This window comes from Triplophysa dalaica, chromosome 23 (genome assembly GCF_015846415.1).
Source record: "Triplophysa dalaica isolate WHDGS20190420 chromosome 23, ASM1584641v1, whole genome shotgun sequence".
Classification (NCBI taxonomy): Eukaryota; Metazoa; Chordata; class Actinopteri; order Cypriniformes; family Nemacheilidae; genus Triplophysa; species Triplophysa dalaica.
The window spans coordinates 18,121,444-18,140,302 of record NC_079564.1 but is presented as its reverse complement, the minus strand read 5'-3'; the positions used below and the strand labels follow the sequence as shown (position 1 = coordinate 18,140,302).

The 18,859-nt window shown below is 43.5% G+C and overlaps 1 pseudogene and 2 gene segments (V, D, J or C); 2 read left to right on the top strand and 1 right to left on the bottom strand.

Annotated features, from left to right (window-relative positions):
* Positions 1–321: 321 nt before the first annotated feature.
* Positions 322–878, top strand: LOC130413063 (Ig kappa chain V region 4135-like). The segment is given in 2 exon segments: positions 322–448; positions 541–878. Coding segments are annotated over 2 exon segments (375 nt in total).
* A 1,021-nt stretch (positions 879–1,899) lies between these two features.
* Positions 1,900–3,293, bottom strand: LOC130412892 (Ig lambda chain C region-like). The segment is given in 3 exon segments: positions 1,900–2,341; positions 3,155–3,206; positions 3,288–3,293. Coding segments are annotated over 3 exon segments (372 nt in total).
* Positions 3,294–5,694: 2,401 nt separating this feature from the next.
* Positions 5,695–6,339, top strand: LOC130412891 (immunoglobulin kappa variable 1-12-like; annotated as a pseudogene).
* Positions 6,340–18,859: the final 12,520 nt, after the last annotated feature.

Below are 18,859 nucleotides of genomic sequence, written 5' to 3'. Positions count from 1 at the left end.
TGTGCTGTATTATTGATGAGTTTATTTGATGAAAATGTATTAAAATTAAAATTATTATAATTTCTCAGTGTTGAATTTCAGTTTATTCAGTAAGTGTAAAATAATCAATAGGATGTTTATATTTGTAATGATCATTTTCTTTACACTCCAAAGGAAATGGATGAAAATCCATTTTTCATCCATTGATGAAATGAGTGTTGAAAATAAATGTTTTTTTGTTTATGTTTGTATTGAAAAAACTCTTCATCACAGTTTGGACTTTATAAGTTTAGTAGGTGTGTTTTGTAAATGACGTGGAGTGTTTTGCATGATCAGCTCATGCTTCAGCGCATCAGTGTGTTTAACTGTCTCTGAGTTTCTCACTTTACAACACAAAACACACAACAAACACACAAAATGAATCTCTTCATCATCACCTTCATGTGGATTCTTGCTGTTTTTATTCAAGGTAACAGAATATTATCTTTAATGTTTATTTGTTGAGTCATTATTTATTACTTTTAATGTTATTTTTAAGTCAATCTGTTTTCTTCTCAACAGAATCCAGAGGAGTTACTGTAACTCAGAGTAAAGTTGAACCTGTTTCTGAGGGTCAAAATGTGAATATAAAGTGTACAACTAATCCTGCAATAGATGGCTGGGGTTTATCTTGGTATCAGCAGAAACCTGGAGAAGCTCCTAAACTCCTCATTTATCAGGTGAATGATCGTTATGAAAACACTCCAGATAGATTCAGTGGAGATGGAGCATCTGGTGGTACAGATTTCACTCTGAGCATCAGTGGAGTTCAGACTGAAGATGCAGGAGATTATTACTGTATGAGTAGACACAGCATCAGTGGTAGCTATGTGTTCACACAGTGATAAAGAGTCGTACAAAAACCTCCATCAGTCAGACACCTGACACACACACACACACACACACACACACACAGACACACATACACATCAGTCTCTTATTAAAAAACTATGTTTTTCCAAATTTAGATGATAGATTATTAGATTTAGACATTTTTATGATAAAAAATTACTTAACTGATCTTAATGTCGGGCAGTACACAGAATTTTGGAGATTTCTTGCTTTTCATTTTAAATCATTCATTCACTTAAAAATATTAATTCTGTCATTTCTTCACTCATTCTAAACTTGATGATAAATGTGTTTGAGAAACAACTAGACAGAATCACACACAGCTGCTGTGTCATGACTTCAGAAGATTTTAAACAACATCCAACAACATTTTAAACAACATTTTTTGTTGGATATGTAATATTTAATAAATGACAATATGTGCATTTTTAGGCATCTTTCTCAGCTCTAAATAAGCTTTAGCTGATATGATAAGAGGAGAATGAGAAACGTTTATTATTTTGATCTTTCATAAACATTCAATAAATGAATGTGAGTGATGAGATGAGAGTGATTGTGAAGTGATGAATATGAAGAAAGCTCACGTCTCATCCGTCAGTCAAACTGAAGCGTCTCAGATGAGAGAATAAAGTGAGAAACAGTGAAACTGAAACTCAGATTTGCATCATCAGGATGAGAGATTCTGTTCCTCTCACACCAGAGCAGATGTTTGATGTTCCTCTAACACTCCTCCAACTAAATAACACACAACAACTGTACAATATTCTCTACACATTTTATTTAGTTATCTTTCATTGTTCATCTGTCCTTATTTCTTTTTTTTAAATGACTATAATTCATTACAGACTATCATACTGTATGTAGCAGGTTTCTGCTGGTTTGGTCTGGTGTCAGTTTATCTGCAGGTGTGTTCATGCTTCATTGACTGACGTTTATTTTTATAGGCCCTAAATGTGAATTGAAACCATTGAAGTAACAAATGACACAACACATTTTCAAAATTAAACGAGGTTGAAGAAACAAACAAAATAAAGTTTTATTTCTCTTTTATTGAAGTTTAGAAAAAGAAACTCATCAGTGAATGAATGAAGCACATCTGAAAAGAAAGCCACTGTTGTGAGACATGAATGAGAAGAAGAGAGCAGAAGACAGAGGATCTATTGAGAACACTGATCTCTCTTCACTTGTCCAGTGACTGTCTGGTCTCCTCGTGTGGCCTCACAGCTCACTGAGACGCTCTTGATCCAGTCGTGTTCAGAGAGAGTCAGACTGCTGCTCCAGCTGTACAGACCGTCCTTCTGCAGGAGTCCAGCGCTGTTCTCCTGAGACCTGATGTTCCCATCCACCTTCCAGCTCAAGCTCCAGTCTGAAGGGAAGCCCTTGCTGACCACACACATCAGTGTTGCTGTCTGCTTACTGGAAATCTCTTCACTGGACGCCGGCAGAACCGTAACTGTAGGACGAGTTACACCTGAGAGAACACAGGAGAAAACTAGTTTTATTGCCAAATTTAATATAAACAACCATGTTAAATAAATATTGTTTTGACTGTTTAATCTGTTTCTTTTTAAATCAGTCAATTACAAGGAAATAACTGAATAGATGCAAAAATTAACTGAGGATCAAAACTGTGTTGGTGTAGACACGAAGGCTTTTAATTTTACTTTACACCTTCTATATAATGTTTTCATTCCCCATAGTTTCTACATATTATTTTTAGTTTAACCGTGGCATGTCTGATAAAACAATTGAACCACTGCCGAAAACATGCTTGAGTCTTCATAATCATTACAAATCGCTAATTGTTTTTTTTTGTAATTGTTATTCAAACATACTCAAAACATATTATAAACAAAAAATAAAACACAAAAATATGTGTTGTGAAAATATGTGTTTTTATGAAAACAAAAATAAAGATTTAGAAACTACCAAAGTTAAAAGGATCAGCATTCAATAAAATCCAAACCTATTAGTTATAAAACACTTTTGACATGAGTATGTGAGTATCCTGTAGTTCAAACTTTTTTCTTAAACTCTGCATGATAATTTTTTAAATATCGAGACGTGAAGGTTTAAGACTTTACATTATATTAAAACGTGTGCCCAATATATCTTGACATTCTTGAGCATTTCAAATGTCGCATTTAGAGCCCAACAGCAAGCAGTTAACAAAATAATATCTACTTTCAAATATTCAATGCGCAACAACTGCAAAAAAATTCAATTTAATGAATGTGTATGAAAAAGTAACAGCAAGAACATTTTGATATAATTTTGTACTTACTGCCAACTTCCAGTCTGGTGCCGCTGCCGAACGTGTACCACAGTGATAGAAACTAATAGAGCAGCTGTACAAAAACCTCTGAGCGCTTCACTAACTGTCTCTCTACAACATCACACATTTATACACAACAGACATTCATGCATAGGCCTAATCAGCTTTGTTTTATTAACACTAAAGTACATTTTTGAAAAAATAACACCATTCTTATTTTTTAATCCAGTTTATTTTGGCTTGTAATCATGAAATAAAGACTGAGAGAGTAGAGCAGCAAACAAACATAAATAAACTAGTATTGAAATTCACAAAAAGTTCAAAATCAGCATTTAGCAGGAAACATAACATTAAATCACAAATGAATGCACAACAATTCTCAATTATTCAAGAAACATGTACGTAGTTCATTCTGGTCAGAGACCGTGTATCGCATTGAGATGTTTCTGTTGAATGATTTCATACAAACTTCAGATTTTAAAGTGAAAAAATTAATGATGGGAACCATACAAAGGGCATCTTTCACCAAAGATGTGTTGAATCTTTCATAATGGATGTGTTGAAAGTGGGACACACAACAAAGATGCCTCTCTGATAATGTCAAGGAATGGTTAGTATGCAATGTATTGATTTCTAATCATTTATCCTCCAAAGACGGAGGATGACCACACCACAAACTCAGTTTCAGTGCTGTGATGCGGTTTTTCGTTCATGTCATTATTTTGTAGGAAAGAGCACAACTGAGAGGACACTACTTTTTCTTGTATTTTAGACAAGTACGGGAGATTTGAAGTTTCAGTCTATAGTTTTCCAAGTTCATTGGGGTCTAAGTTTGGTTTTTTGATAAGAGGCTTAATAACAGCCATCTTAAAGGGTCCTGGGACATGTCTTGTTTTTTTCAAAGGTGCGACCGCTTCTTATGTATTAGTGAAAATGTTGCCCATGTTGCTGGGCTTCTATAGGCCGTAATGCCTCTTTCAAGTGCCAGTATTCAATAAAGAAAACTATAAAATATCCATAGAGCTCTCTCTTACAAGTTTTGTGAGGTAACTTACAGCTATTTTTAAATATTGGTGATGACGTCCCATGCATAAACGAGTTCTTGTGAGTCGTTTCAATAAACCGGTTGAATTGATTCACAAATTAGCTTTCAGTTTATTTGTTCAGTAAGGAACTCGTTGATCGATTCGTATGTATTTATTTTTTATGTGATCTGGACCAGGCGTGATTGGTGTATTTGGCAACACATAAATAAAAACTTGATTGATCGGTGCAAAAAACCGCGAGAGTCATGCGTGCATGCCTCCCTTCCCCCTTCCAAATCCTGAAGTCAGTGGAGGGTTAAAAAAGATGACACAAAGCTTTTTTGTTCGTATGCTACGAAATCATCAACATAAACACGGAGTGATTAATCTGAATGTATTACGTGGTGTAAACTTAATTATCTTGATTGAAGCCAATATTTTTGTTTCATGTGTATAGCCCCTTGGAATCTGTAATGTGGAAAAAGTTTTTGAATGAATAGAATTTCTGAATGTATGGTTCTGATCCCAGTCATATTTTTGTCTGATTATTCTACTGCCAGAACAAAGTTAAGGAAAGCTGACGTAACTACAGATCTACAGATGGATCCAGAACTAGAGGGAGCCAAGCGTAAAAGAAAGTAAGACTAATAATGCTATTCTATCATAATCAAAGTGTCCAGTAAAAAGTACTTTTAGAAGTTCTTATTCGGCCGTCGCCGAACGTCCACCTCAGTGATAGAAACTAATGGAGCAGCTGTACAAAAACCTCTGAGCGCTTCACTGTCACTATACAAAAACACACATCACATCACAACAGATATGGACATGACATGATTAACAGACTTGTAAATAACTGTAAACACGTGTAGCACAACAATAAACGTTAATTTAAAGACACAAAAACGTATTTACTGAATGTTGAGTGTTGAAACACTTCGAACTTCTACATGTTGGTGAAAAACCTCCATCAGTCATTCAGACACCTGACACACACACATCTGTGTTCAACATCATCGCTGTCACACCAAAACATTGTATCCCCACAAATCTTTAATTTTAAAGAATTGACCACTGTGTTGACAAGCTGCTTTTATTGATTAAACATTTGCAAAACCCACAGACGAACATAAAGGGTGAACAATATTAATGATGAAAAAAGATTTTAGTCAGACAGCGCCAATATTTAACACACAATAATATTCAAATCGAAACTCACAGAAATGTATTTCATTCAAATATTTTATGTTCTCATCCAAATGAAATTAAGATAGAAACATATTTGTGTTTCCACTATCATTTCTCTCCTAACTATCATTAAATGACCAGAAAACCTTCAGACAAATCAATCGTTTTCACATAAAAACTTTTCAATCAAGGCTGAAACATTATAGTGAATCATTTGAAGACTACAGACTGCTTAATTTAGCCGAGCAGATCTGATCATTTACATGAAGAAACTTTGCATTAGAAGCACACGCTTCAGTAATCGGGGAGTTTTTATAACTCTTGGGAGATATAACAGTAATGATTAAGAACTTCATTATTCATCTAAACTCAAAGCAAACCTTCATCAGCGTCTTCATCTGGATGTTATCTTTCTTCTGTTTCAGAGGTGAGAACAACTTAACCTTACACTTATTCTGCTTTACTGATCCTCTGTGTTAAATATCAATTACTCTAGAATAAAATGAAATCTTGTCACTAATATTATTATTCTTTATTCAGAATCAAGAGGTCAAGTGACGGTCATTCAGACACCTGCAGTGAAATCTGTTGATCCAGGAGACACAGTTACTATCACCTGTAAAACCAGTCCTGAAGTCTATCAGGGTTTGGGGGGTTCAGCCTCTGTCCTGGTATCAGCAGAAACCTGGAGAAGCTCCTAAACTCCTCATATATCTGACCGACAGCCTTCAGTCTGGAACTCCATCTAGATTCAGTGGCAGTGGATCTAAAACAGATTTCACTCTGAGCATCAGTGGAGTTCAGACTGAAGATGCACGACATTATTACTGTCAGAGTTTTCACAGCTTTGCTAGCAATGTGTTCACACAGTGATAAAGAGTCGTACAAAAACCTCCATCAGTCAGACAATGACAGACACGCATGCACACACACTCACACTCGCACACACACTCACACTCACTAACACACACCCCTTCACACCCACACCAATGATTGTCAGACTAAAACATTGTATTCCCAAAACTGCTACTTTTTCTAAGAATTAAACTCTGTTTGATATCGATTAAACGTTTACAAAACCCACAAACATAAAGGGTGAGCAATATTAATAATGAGAAAGAAGAATCATGAAGAATACAAGATTTAAGTCAGACAGTCACCAACAATATTTAACACACAATAATATTCAGATAGAAAATCACAGAAATATATTTTATTTAAAAAATCTATGTTCTCATCCAAATGAAATAAAGATTTCACATATTTTCTGCCTTTATTTTATGTGTTACAGAAGTATTTACACTATCATGTCTATCATTACATGACCAGAAAACCTTCAGAGTCAGACAAATCAATCGTTTTCAAAATAAAACCTTTCAAACGAGGTTGAAACATAGTGAATCATTTAAAGACTACAGACTGCTTTATTTAGCCGAGAAGTGTCCAGTTCTTCGTACATCGTTTACATCCAAGATCAAATGAAACATCCGAGATGACCTAATCCTGCAAATCAGGATCTGGATACTTGGGTTCTTCGAAGGCACCTGTTGTGTATGATTAGAATATCTGGATTCAATTGTCTGGGATCATTGCAGCATATATCGATAGAAGAACTAGTGATCAGCAACACTGCTATTGGCTGGTTGTTAAAGACGTAGTTACGTCTGTTTATTCCCCGCTGATAATGACAAAAGATAATGACAAATTTAAAACCTTGTGAGGAACACTTCAAACGCTGCACAGACAGATTACTTTCAGAGATATTTATAACATTTTAAATTAGTTGTAAACTGAAGTTGTATATTTAGATAAACAAAATAAAGTGTTTTATACCCATTAGTGTGCCCTGCGATGGGTTGGCACTCCATCCAGGGTGTATCCTGCCTTGATGCCCAATGACTCCTGAGATAGGCGCAGGCTCCCCGTGACCCGAGGTAGTTCGGATAAGCGGTAGAAAATGGATGGATGGATACCCATTAGTGTTCACTACATAGGATACTGAGGTAAGAGACTGTCCATTTCAATAACATTCTTAAACAGTATAAGTAGCAGTTGGAGGAGTCCACATCATTTGAAAGGCATTCATCTGCTGAGTAAGAAAGGACATCTGGTACAGAGATGAGGAAAATATGATGTTATTGTGCTATATTATTGCTTTTAATGTATTGTGAATTATTGGTTCCCTTTCTGTCGGTCTCTCGACGTTGTGTCGAGAACGACAGATGGGGGTTCGCCCTTGAGAACCAATCAACTCTGACTACTATAGAAAAGGCCAATGAAATTTGGCGAATGAAATTTGCATGCCGGGCTCCGCCGCCGGATATCCGGTATAAAAGGAAGCCGGCGTGCAGCATTCATTTACCTTTTGTTCTTCAGAGCCTTCGCTCATGACTACGAACTGAACGAATTCAATGAATTCTTCGTCTTCTTCTACTGCCGGATCTACGACGTGTAGCAGCGGATCGTCCCTACCTGCAGCGACCTTCCCCTGGGCGTCTCGGCAGTTCCGAGGTGTGTGAGATTTATCTAAAAGTCCTTTTCAGGACTGACTGAGCATTCTCCAGCGCGGCTGTTCTCTTTGGTGCGGAAAGGAATGGATATGATCGCTGCATTAGGTGTGTGGGCGTCCTGCACACTGAAGCAGGGTTTGTTGACACATCTGCCCGCACTGCGCGTAGATTGTCATTCAGAAGTTGCGGTCACGGGTGGCTGTCTTCCTACGGGAACCAGCCACCATTTCGTCTGCTACCCGGGCTGTGACATCTGTGGCTACGGCCCTGATGACCACCCACATTAGCAGCGTTAGTGATATGGGGAACTCTGCGAACGTAAACCCGCCAGCTAAGTGCTCACGGGCCGATCGCACCCCGATTCGCTTTTCTGAACGTTCCCCAACCGGCGGTGGCATACCGTCCGGATTCTCACGCACACACATCGAGAACGACATGTCCCGCTGTTCTCTTGGGTGCGGTAGGGGACTGACACGATCGCTGCATTAGGTGTGTGGGCGTCCAGCACACTGAAGCAGCGTTCGTTGACACATCTGCACGCACTGCGGGCAGATTGTCATTCAGAAGCTGCGGTCACGGGTGGCTGTCTTTCTACGGGAACCAGCCACCATTTCGTCTGCTACCCGGGCGGTGACATCTGTGGCTACGGCCCCGATGACCACCCACGTTAGCAGCGTTAGTGATATGGGGAACTCTGCGAACGTAAACCCGCCAGCTAAGTGCTCACGGGCCGATCGCACCCCGATTCGCTCTTCTGAACGTTCCCCAAACGGCGGTGGCATACCGTCCGGATTCTCACGCACACACATCGGGAACGATGTGTGACGTAGATGAGATGTCGCTCGCAGCATCGGAGGGAGACTAACATCCGACTCTGACGAATCCGAGCTCCACCCCCAGCGGTCGAGTTAGGAGGAAGCAGAAATGTCATTCATGCTAACCCGGGTTTCCGGAGGTGCATGAGGAGCTGTGTAAAACTTGGAGCGCTCCACTCTCGGACCGCTCCAGTGAAAACCAGCTCCACCTCCCTTACTTCCCTCGATGGTGGGGCAGCCAAGGACTGCGTCTAGATCCCCCGAGTGGAACGTCCGCCCGCGGTGCACCTGTGCCGCGGACGGCTACCACCTGGGGGGAATCGGCCACGCCTACGGTCCAAAGCACGTAAGACTTCGGCATCACTGGTGTCGAGGTTTTGCGATGCCGCGGACCAGGCTGCCTCCTCTCTCTTCGCCATGGCCATCCTGCAGGTCCGCCAGGCCAAGGCGTTGAGAGAGCCCCACGAGGGTAAGGCCGACCTGGGTATAATGCAGGATCTCCGTGCCGCCGCTGACAGCACTCTACGGGCGACTAAGGCGGCGGCACGGGCCCTGGGTCGGACGATGTCCACGGTAGTGGTCCAGGAGAGACACCCCCGGCTATACCTTGTGCAGAAGAGTGATACCAAGGAAGTCCGCTTTCTTGATGCACTCATCTCGCAGGGTGGGTTGTTGGTAAAGACCGTCGAGGACTGCGCTCAGCAGTTTTTGACGGTGAAGCAGACAGTGGCAATTAACCACATTTTTCTCACCGCGACTCGGCCGCCTGAAGGCCTCCGAGATCCCGCGTGACGTCTGCTTCCCTGCAACCCAGGACCCCTTAGACATCGATTCCGGTTCCTGTGCCCCCATAGGCGGCACCCCGGAAGCAGAGGTCGAGGGGGAAACCTCCACCCCGTCAGCAAACTTCTCACGAGAAGGGACACTGACGGGAAGACTCCAGGAAGAACAACATCGGGCCCGAACCATCACAGCCACGGCTCTGATCGGTCGGTACGAGACGACTCCTGCCTAGTCACCAAAGCCGGGCCCTTTTCAGGGCCTGGCGCCCACTTACTCACAGAGTTTTTCGGTCTCCCCGGGTGTACTTGCAGCCGATCCCACACTCCACTGGACTGTGCTCGGCGAACCGACCTCACGCCCTGGCGAGGCGTGAGGTCGTACACATACGACAGCTGTCACCACTCTCAAACCGACAGTGCGTGCCGTTGTCCTGCCAGGCAGGTAAAAAGGCGGAGCCATCCTTCCCTCCGGGGACCCCCCGCGACAGATGGTTAGCTCCGCCAGCCGACGAACCACCCCCCGTGGAAATGATGAAGCAGACTGCCCCCTTGGTCACCCTGTACAGTCCCTGGGAGCTCAAGAGCTGCCCACACTGTCTCGCTGGCTAATGCGGGTGTTCCGTCTTGGTTACTCAATCCAGTTTCCCAGAGACTTCTGGCAAAACAGGCATCGAGTTCGTCCAAAATCAAGACGTTCAGTGGGTCACAACCTGCACTTCATCATTCCCAAGAAAGACGGCGGGTTGCCATAGGTCTGCGTACCCTGAACAAGCACCTTCACGAGTTGCCGTTCAGATGCTCACGCAGAGGCGCATCCTGACATCTATCAGGTGTCAGGATTGGTTTGTGGCAATCGACCTGAAGGACGCTTACTCCAATGTCTCGATCCCCTCGACACTGCCACGTTCCCATGGTTCGAGTTCGAGGGGTGGGCATATCAGTACAGAGTCCTCCCTTTCGGTCTGTCCCTGAACTTTCTCGACGACTGGCAAACACTCGTGAGATCTGTTGTGTACACAGAGGGACCTGGTGCTCCGGCATCTAGATCGATTGGGGTTTCAGGTCAACCGAGAAAAGAGCAAACTCTCCCCAGTGCAGAGCATCCTCTTTCTCGGTATGGAACCAAACTCTGTCACCATGACGGCACAGCTGTCCGCAGCACGCGCCCAGCCAGTGTTGGGATTGGAGGCTCCTGGGACACATGGCATTCTCCGCGAGGGTAATACCCCTCGGGCTGATGCACATGAGACCGCTTCAACACTGGCCACAGAGTCAAGTTCCGAGGACAGCGTGGAACACCGGCAGCAGGCGCATGGTGATGACGCCCTGCTGCCGACGCACCTTAACCCCTTGGTCTTCCATGACCTTCCTCCGGGCGGTGGTTCCCCTCGTGCAGGTTACGAGGCACGTCGTGGTGACGACGGACGCCTCGCTGCAGGGGTGGGGTGCAGTGTGCAACGGGCACGCAGAAGCGGGGCGCTGGACGGGCCCCCGTCTGCGCTGTGCAATTGCCTAGAGTGGTGTACGCTCACGGTAACTAACACAACTTGCCCGACGCCTCCTCCTGTGGAGTTAGCAGGTGATCCGCTCCCTGCGGGCCACACACATCCCAGGCAAACTGAACCAGACAGCCGACACGCTCTCTCGTCAGTATACGCCTTGCGGAGAGTGGCGACTCCACCCCCGGTCCAGCTCATTTTGGGTGTTGTTCGGACAGGCACAGATAGACCTCTTTGCCTCCCATGACACCACCCATTGTCTGCTTTGGTACTCCCTGACCGAGGCCCCCCTCGGCACGGATGCCCTGGCGCACAGCTGACCACGGGACGGGCGGAAGCACACCTTCCCCCCCCAGGAGCCTCCTTGCACAAACACTGTGCAAGGTCAGGGAAGAGGAGCACCAAGTGTATTGGTTACACCACACTTGTCTAACCGCACTTGGCTTCAGAGTTGATGCTCTGAACAGCGACTCCCCCTGAACCATTCCCCTGAGAGAGGACCTGCTCTCTCAGGGGAAGGACACGTTCTGGCATCCCAGATCAGACCTCTGGAACACCCATGTCTGGTCTCTAGACCCGACGAGAAAATCCTGAGATGGCTACTCCCCCTCTATGGCTGAGACCATCACCCAGGCTAGGGCCCCATCTACTAGGCGGTCACACGCCTCTAGACGGCGCCTCTTCTCGTCCTGGTGTCTCTCTCTCTCAACGAGAAAAGACCCACTGAGGTGCTTGATCAGGATTGTGTTCCCCTTCTCACGAGACTGGAGACTAACATCTCCCCTCCAATCTGAAGTGTATGTAGTCGCTATCGCCACTCATCACGACTCAGTTGATGGAAAGTTTATAGGGCAACTCGACCTGGTCACCAGGTTCCTAACGGGCGCGAGAGGGCGGAATCCGCCTCATCTCCGCTCCATACCCTCTTGAGAGCCCCTTAAGAGGTTCCGATCTTCCTCACCTGAGTAAGACAGCCCTCCTGTTGGTGCTCGCTTCCGTCAAGAGGGTAGGGGACCTCCAAGCATTCTCTGTGTCCCCGGATTGCCTTAAATTCGGCCCTGGTAACTCTCACGTTATCTTGAGACCCAGGCCCGGATACGTGCCCAAAGTTCCCACTTCTCCCTTCGGGGACCAAGTGGTGGACTTGCAGGCGCTCCCCACTGGGGAGGAAGACCCAACCCCATCCGTGTTGTGTCCTGGACCGCAAGCAGAGCTTCAGTAGCTCTGACCAGCTCCTAGTTTGTGTTGGAGGACAGCAGAAGGGGAAGGCTGTCTCCAAACAGAGTCTGGCGCACTAGGTCGTGAATGCCGTTACGACGGCATTTCGATCTCAGAATCTCCCATGCCCATTGGCAGTGAGGGCTCACTCCACCGGAGTTTAGCCACCTCCTGGGCACTGGCAGAAACACCTCTCTAGCAGACATCTGTAGAGCTACGCCCAAACACCTTCGCAAGGGTTAGCAACCTTCGGATAAACCCGGTGTCAGCCCACGTCCTGCGTGGCGACATGTAAGACTGGCATCCGGGGGGGCGTATGCCTGCGAAAGCACCTTCCCACCCTCCAAGAGGTTGGGTCAGTGTGCTATCTACCCTTTTCTTCTTACCCAAACACATGGCTAAGAAAATTGGTACCTCACCAACCTTCCTTCTTACACAGACACTGGTTAAGAACCAGTGGGGTTGGCCTAAGAACTGGTTAAGAACCAGTGGGGTTAAGAATCCTTGGGGTTGGCTGGGCAGAGCAGCCTTCCCCCTTAGGCCGGGAAACCTTATGACCTATCACAGATAGTTCTAACTGGACCTGTGCTATCGGACGCAGTAACACCCCCACCGTGGGCTGTTCCGTCTGTTATACCCTCATGACAATGGTTCCCACACATGGTAACCCATGAGCTTCCCCAGGTGGACCTCCACCTCGCGGTACTATATCATATCTCCACCATATTCCTCCCCACGGGTAGGAGGTGGCCTCTGCAGCGTTTCTCTATTAAGAGTTGCGCTTTTCCCGGTGTAAACCCGAGCCGGACGGCATCTCGCCTGTAGAGAGCTAAGGCCCCGTCCGTGAAAGGTTACCGGTCAGGGCTGTACCCATCTTTCTCCTAGAAAGCTCTGGAACCCCCCGACCACCACACTGGAAGGTTACAAGTTTCACGAAAGCTTCGAGCTGACATGCCCAGGCTTGTTACCGTCACTTCGCTGAGATTGTGACGCGATACAGCGTTTGTGGCGTTTTCCATAGATAACCCCATCTGTCGTTCTCGACACAACGTCGAGAGACCGACAGAAAGGGAACGTCTTGGTTACGTATGTAACCTCAGTTCCCTGATGGAGGGAACGAGACGTTGTGTCCCTTATGCCACAGACACGTATCGTATTCTGCTGCAGTCGTGAGAGGATCTCAGGCTCTTCAGAACAAGAGGTAAATGAATGCTGCACGCCGGCTTCCTTTTATACCGGATATCCGGGGGCGGAGCCCGGCATGCAAATTTCATTCGCCAAATTTCATTGACTTTTCTATAGTAGTCAGAGTTGATTTGTTGTCAAGGGCGAACCCCCATCTGTCGTTCTCGACACAACGTCTCGTTCCCTCCATCAGGGAACTGAGGTTACATACGTAACCAAGACGTTTCTCTCCACAAAAGACACAAGATGCAGAAACTTTTTAAAGTTCAAAGGATGACTACATGCAAAAAAGCCACAACTTCAATGCATTGACCTTGACAATATAAAGAACAAACCTAGAGATGTAGTTTTGAAAAGATTGGAGATTTTAAAACTATTTATTGTTTACTGACATAACCTTTCATATTCCTGGTAAAAGAAGACGCTGACGCCTCCCTATTATCCATGGAGATAAAAACTAAAATGCGCGTGGGCATAAGCATGTCTGTGATGTTTTTATTTTAAGAATAATGAAGAAAATAGAAATCCAAAAGATACTAATTATGAAGCTCAGTCTGGTGGTTTAAGTGCAGTGGTTAGGAAATCCTCATCAGGCTGCATCACCATCACAGGTCTCCTCTCTCTACTGATGATGTGTGCAGGCCCTGTGAGGTTCACGCCTTAGACTTATATACACTGAAATCCTTCATTCCCATCAGTTGCCCAAAGGTCATTTCACGATTCTGTCTTGACTTGAGCTGCAGTGTAACAGGTTTGGGTCAGGCAATGGTGTCTTCAAACAGTCCCATCATAAACGTGACTGAAGATTGTTGACTCGTGCAGATTCAGGTCATTTTGCCTTAGTGCTGTTGATACTGTTGGATATTACAATAAATATTGTTCTAAAAGCAAAACATCGGGTTAATTACATGTAAACTTCGCAAAGCTCTCTCAATGAATCCTGTACCCAGCGCAACAAGATGCTTTTGTATGAAAGAATTCGACTTTACTGCGTCATGGCTGTGATCTAATCGTGTTTATATGAAGTAAGCCTTCTCCTGAGCAGGTTTAAGCTAACAAACCTGTTTCTAAGACAACAAGTCCAGGGGCCCGTTCTTCGTACGTTGCTTAAAACATCCAAGATCAAATGAGACATCCAAGATGATATAATCGTGCTAATCATGATCTGGCTGATTAGGTTCTTCTAACACACCTGCCGGATATGATTAGTATAGCTGGATTGAGTTAGTGAGATAATTGCGCGTTCATGCGCTTGTTTAAAAGGGGATATGTATCGATAGTAGAAACATTGATCAGCAACGCTGCTATTGGCTGTTCATCATGGCAAAAGAGCGTGCTCAGTTTTTCAACACAGCAGAGCAAGAATTATTACTGGAAGGGTTTGCTGAGTGTGAAAAAATAATTAAAACGCCAGGGAACACTTCAAAGTGTGCAAAAGCCAGGTAAGTGTTCCATGTTATGGTTATATCAGTTATTATTACAGTATATATTCTTATTTTAATAATTTTCTAATTACTTTATGTCAGAGCCAGCTCTGGGAACAAGTAAAAGTGAAGAACAAGAATATTCTTCAAACTGGTAATCCTTTCTACTTCTACTGTTTAGTATCTGTTACCAAAAACATTTTAAATGATGTGTTTGTCTGTTTATAATCAGCAATCAAGAAAAAGGCGGAGCAGAAAAAAACAGGTGGTGGTCCTGCACCCCCACATTATACCCCGACAGAAGAGCTGCCCTTGGGCTAAATGAGAACCACCCATTGTAAAGGGCATCCCTGGGGCAGCTCTTCCTTAGACCTAAAGCCAGAGGCCAGTAACAGCAACACCTTAATTACAGCTAAATGAGTTTTAAATCATCTTGCTACACTGTAAATAATTTGTTGCTGCGTTAAATTATTTCTATAATCCAAATGGCTGGTACATTCATTTCAACAGATAAATATTGAGTCAATTGCTTTGACTTGTGAAGGTGAAAACTGGATAACAAATGTAAAAATATTTTGCAATATGTTATTGATCATATTTGTTCCTAGTGTATTGTAATGCCATTGAGTTCTCCTCTTTTGTGTAGTTTTACATAATACACCAACACTTTTACCTGTTCCCAAGAAAGTGGTGTCTGAAATATGTGCATTAAGTGGACATTTCTAACTTTACATCAAAAGGAAAGAAAGTGCAACACTTTGTAATACCCATTTTTCTTTTTCACAGGACAGTGAAGAAACCCTCTCAGATGACTGTCCTTTGGAGGAAGTACTTGTAAGTGCACAAATAACTTTATTGAATTTATAGGTGTGTACATATTATTTCTGACTGCAATATGAGTTGCAGGAGGAAACGCCTACAGCACAAAGTGATACAGAGGTGGGCAGTCTACTGTTCCTTTTTCTGTTGCATGAGGCTTGTTGAGTATTTTTTTTAATGGCTCAGTGGGGTTATGCGTACCCTATATAAACGGAATGTTCAACAGAAAATTTAGTATTTTGCTCTTAAAAAACAAACATTAAAGGGAGAAATTGAACTTGACACCTTAAAGAAGAAAAAACTGCCACTAGAGATTGAGTTGCTTCAAAAGGAACTTCAGAGTAAGTGCTAAAACACTATTTTTCACAAAGAGCACTATTGCTGCCCTAAGATAACAATATATCTTATTGCAGGCAAAAGATGACCATCACTGGCTTTTCTTGAGAAACAATAATGGAAATAAAACTCCATGAACTAAGCATGTTGTCTTGTCTTCTATTATTAATTTAATGAAGGTTTGTGTAAAAAAAGAATTAAAAAATGGTGTTCCACAATTCTGACCCGTGCGGCTCTGCCACTAGGTTGGTCCAAGTGCACTGGCTGGAGGTCATCATCAGGCTGCACCTCCATCACAGGGGTCCTCTCTATCTGACGGTGGCAATATAGTGGAGGATGGCACATGCAACAATAATGTCACAGGCCCTGACAGGTGTAACCCTCAGACCCTTAAGACACTGAAATCTTCCCTTTAGTTGGCCAAAGGTCATTTCAATGCGTGCCCTTGTCCTGGCTAGAGCTGCATTGTAACGGGTTTGTGGTCCAGGGTTTGGGTCATGGAATGGTGTCATGAAGTACTGCCTGCAGGCATAGCCCCTGTCACCAAGCAGGATCCCATCGTAAGCACCCAGAATAATGGAGTTTTGTTAGGCTCAGAATAAAATTATGTAATACAGTGAGTTTAAAAAAAAAAATCTTACCACGCTCAAATAATGTGCATAAATGTGACTCTCTGAAATTCCTGGAGTCATGCACAGAACCAGGCCATGTGGCTTCCACATTTGTGAACATGGAGTCACACATCAGTCAACTGCATACTTTTTGATTACATTACTTTTATTTTATTTTTTATTTATTGCTAATCTGGAAAATTAATAATCGTATTAGTAATTTACCTGCACATTTACACTGTGAAATCCCTTTCGGTTCACAAAATCCCCTTCATTGGGGCCAGGTGGGGCCTTGGAGATGTGTGTGCAGTCTAAGGCACCAATAACGTTAGGAAAGCCTGAAGAACAAATACTGTAATTCCTAGGCTACTTTTTGGCATGATTGCATGATCTTCATTAACAATTATAATGTACCTGCAATGGCAAAAAAAATCTGCTTCACAGACTGTGGTCTTAAGTGGCAGGGAAATACCACAAAGCCCCTAAAAACTGTTTGAGTGACAGATAAACTTTGTGAATGGCACGACATGCAGCACTTTTACCCACGTTTTCTGCATCTCCAATAGTGTAAAGGAAAGTGCCACTCGCAAAGAGTCACAAAGCTATACAAACTGTTTGTGCAGTTGTTAAAGCCCGACTCCGACGAGTCGAACATTTAACGTGTGGCTTCAACAAGTTGATAATGTAGATTACACCCACCCGAGAATAACGATATCTCTCAATCAGTAGATTATCGCGCTGCGCTAAAGGATCCTGTCGCTCTCGCAAAACGCGATTCATTCGAAAAGCTCTTTGAATTATTCTGGCACCTTCATTATTCTTCACCTCCGCTTATAAAGCTGGGATCTGATCCTGTTAACATGAAATAAGGCTGCTCGCGAGCTGGTTTAAGATTGCGCACGTGATGCTATGACAGCAAGTCTAGGATGAGCTTCGAAGAACCAAACAATCCAAGATCATGCCTGTAACAAGATTCGAGATATGGGAGGAAGGAGGCGGGAACCGGCAAACATTTAAACAGACTTTAATTAAATAAAAACAACGTAAATAAACAGCCAACAGCCCCTCACGGACGACTGCCGGCAAGACAAACATAAATATAAACTTAACATGTGTCCGGGCCCGGTCCTCTTCGACGGTCCGGTCGCTCGTTCTCTTATATGCTCCCAATCTCCTACGTGATTCGAGACCGATGCGCGCACAGCTGGCGCTCATTAACAATTACTCACCGGTCTCGAACCACGGTCTTGCCCCGCCTACTTACTCCACTACAATTCCAAATCGTCAACAATCAAATCCAGCTAATTCAGTAAGATAGGTATGAAGAAGGGGCCCTGTATCTGATCATTTACATGAAGAAACTTTGCATTAGAAGCACACGCCTCAGTAATCAGGGAGTTTTTATAACTCGTGGGAGATATAACAGTAGGGTGACCACCCGTCCCGCGTAGCGCGTGCGCGCACAGCGTTTGAAGCCCAATTCATGCGTCCCGCAAATTGAGACCGTGTCACGCATAATCAAATCTTTCTCAAAAAAAAGTTGGTCGCTCTATATCCTCGAGCCAAACGAACATTACTTGACAGTTCAGCACGCTACTGTTGCCACACCCACACCTCAGTTGAACTGCTGACTAGGTTGTTCCGTTGTTGTTGTCATGACAGCGCGCGCACATGCACACACTAAGAAGGAACTTTTAGATGCGCGCTCCAATTTGAAAAATGGAGAAAGAGAGTCTGAGCCAGGGCCGATTCTAGGTTTTCAATATTAGGGGGGCTCAGCCTCCAATGAGGATATATATATATAGAGAGAAAGCCACACTCTAATCACCACATATTGTATACGTTACTAAAATAAATAATTAAGAAAGAATATGTAGAAAAGCATAAATACAAGTTATTGTTATTCAAATGAATATCACATTAATCGGTCAATCTGCAACATTTATATTTCAAAGTGACAACAACAGCCACAAATCCATAAAATAAATGTCACAATCAACTGCTGAATCATTATTTAGTAAGAATAACTTATGGTGCTTTCATTTCGCTTGAGGTAACGTTAACAAATGAATAACGAGAGGTGAACGCACATAAAACTTTTAAACAGTGGATGGGAAAGGGTCTTGTATCGCTTCCACATCATATTAAGATGCATTTATAACAAAGAATGGCAAAAATGCAGATGTCATGTTAATGAACACACCTTGTAAAGTTACTCTGCTAATGACGTTAACTCCAATGTGCTACTGTGTGGACTGAAGAATGCGCTAAATAACGCAGCCTAACGCCGTTTTCATAATAAGAG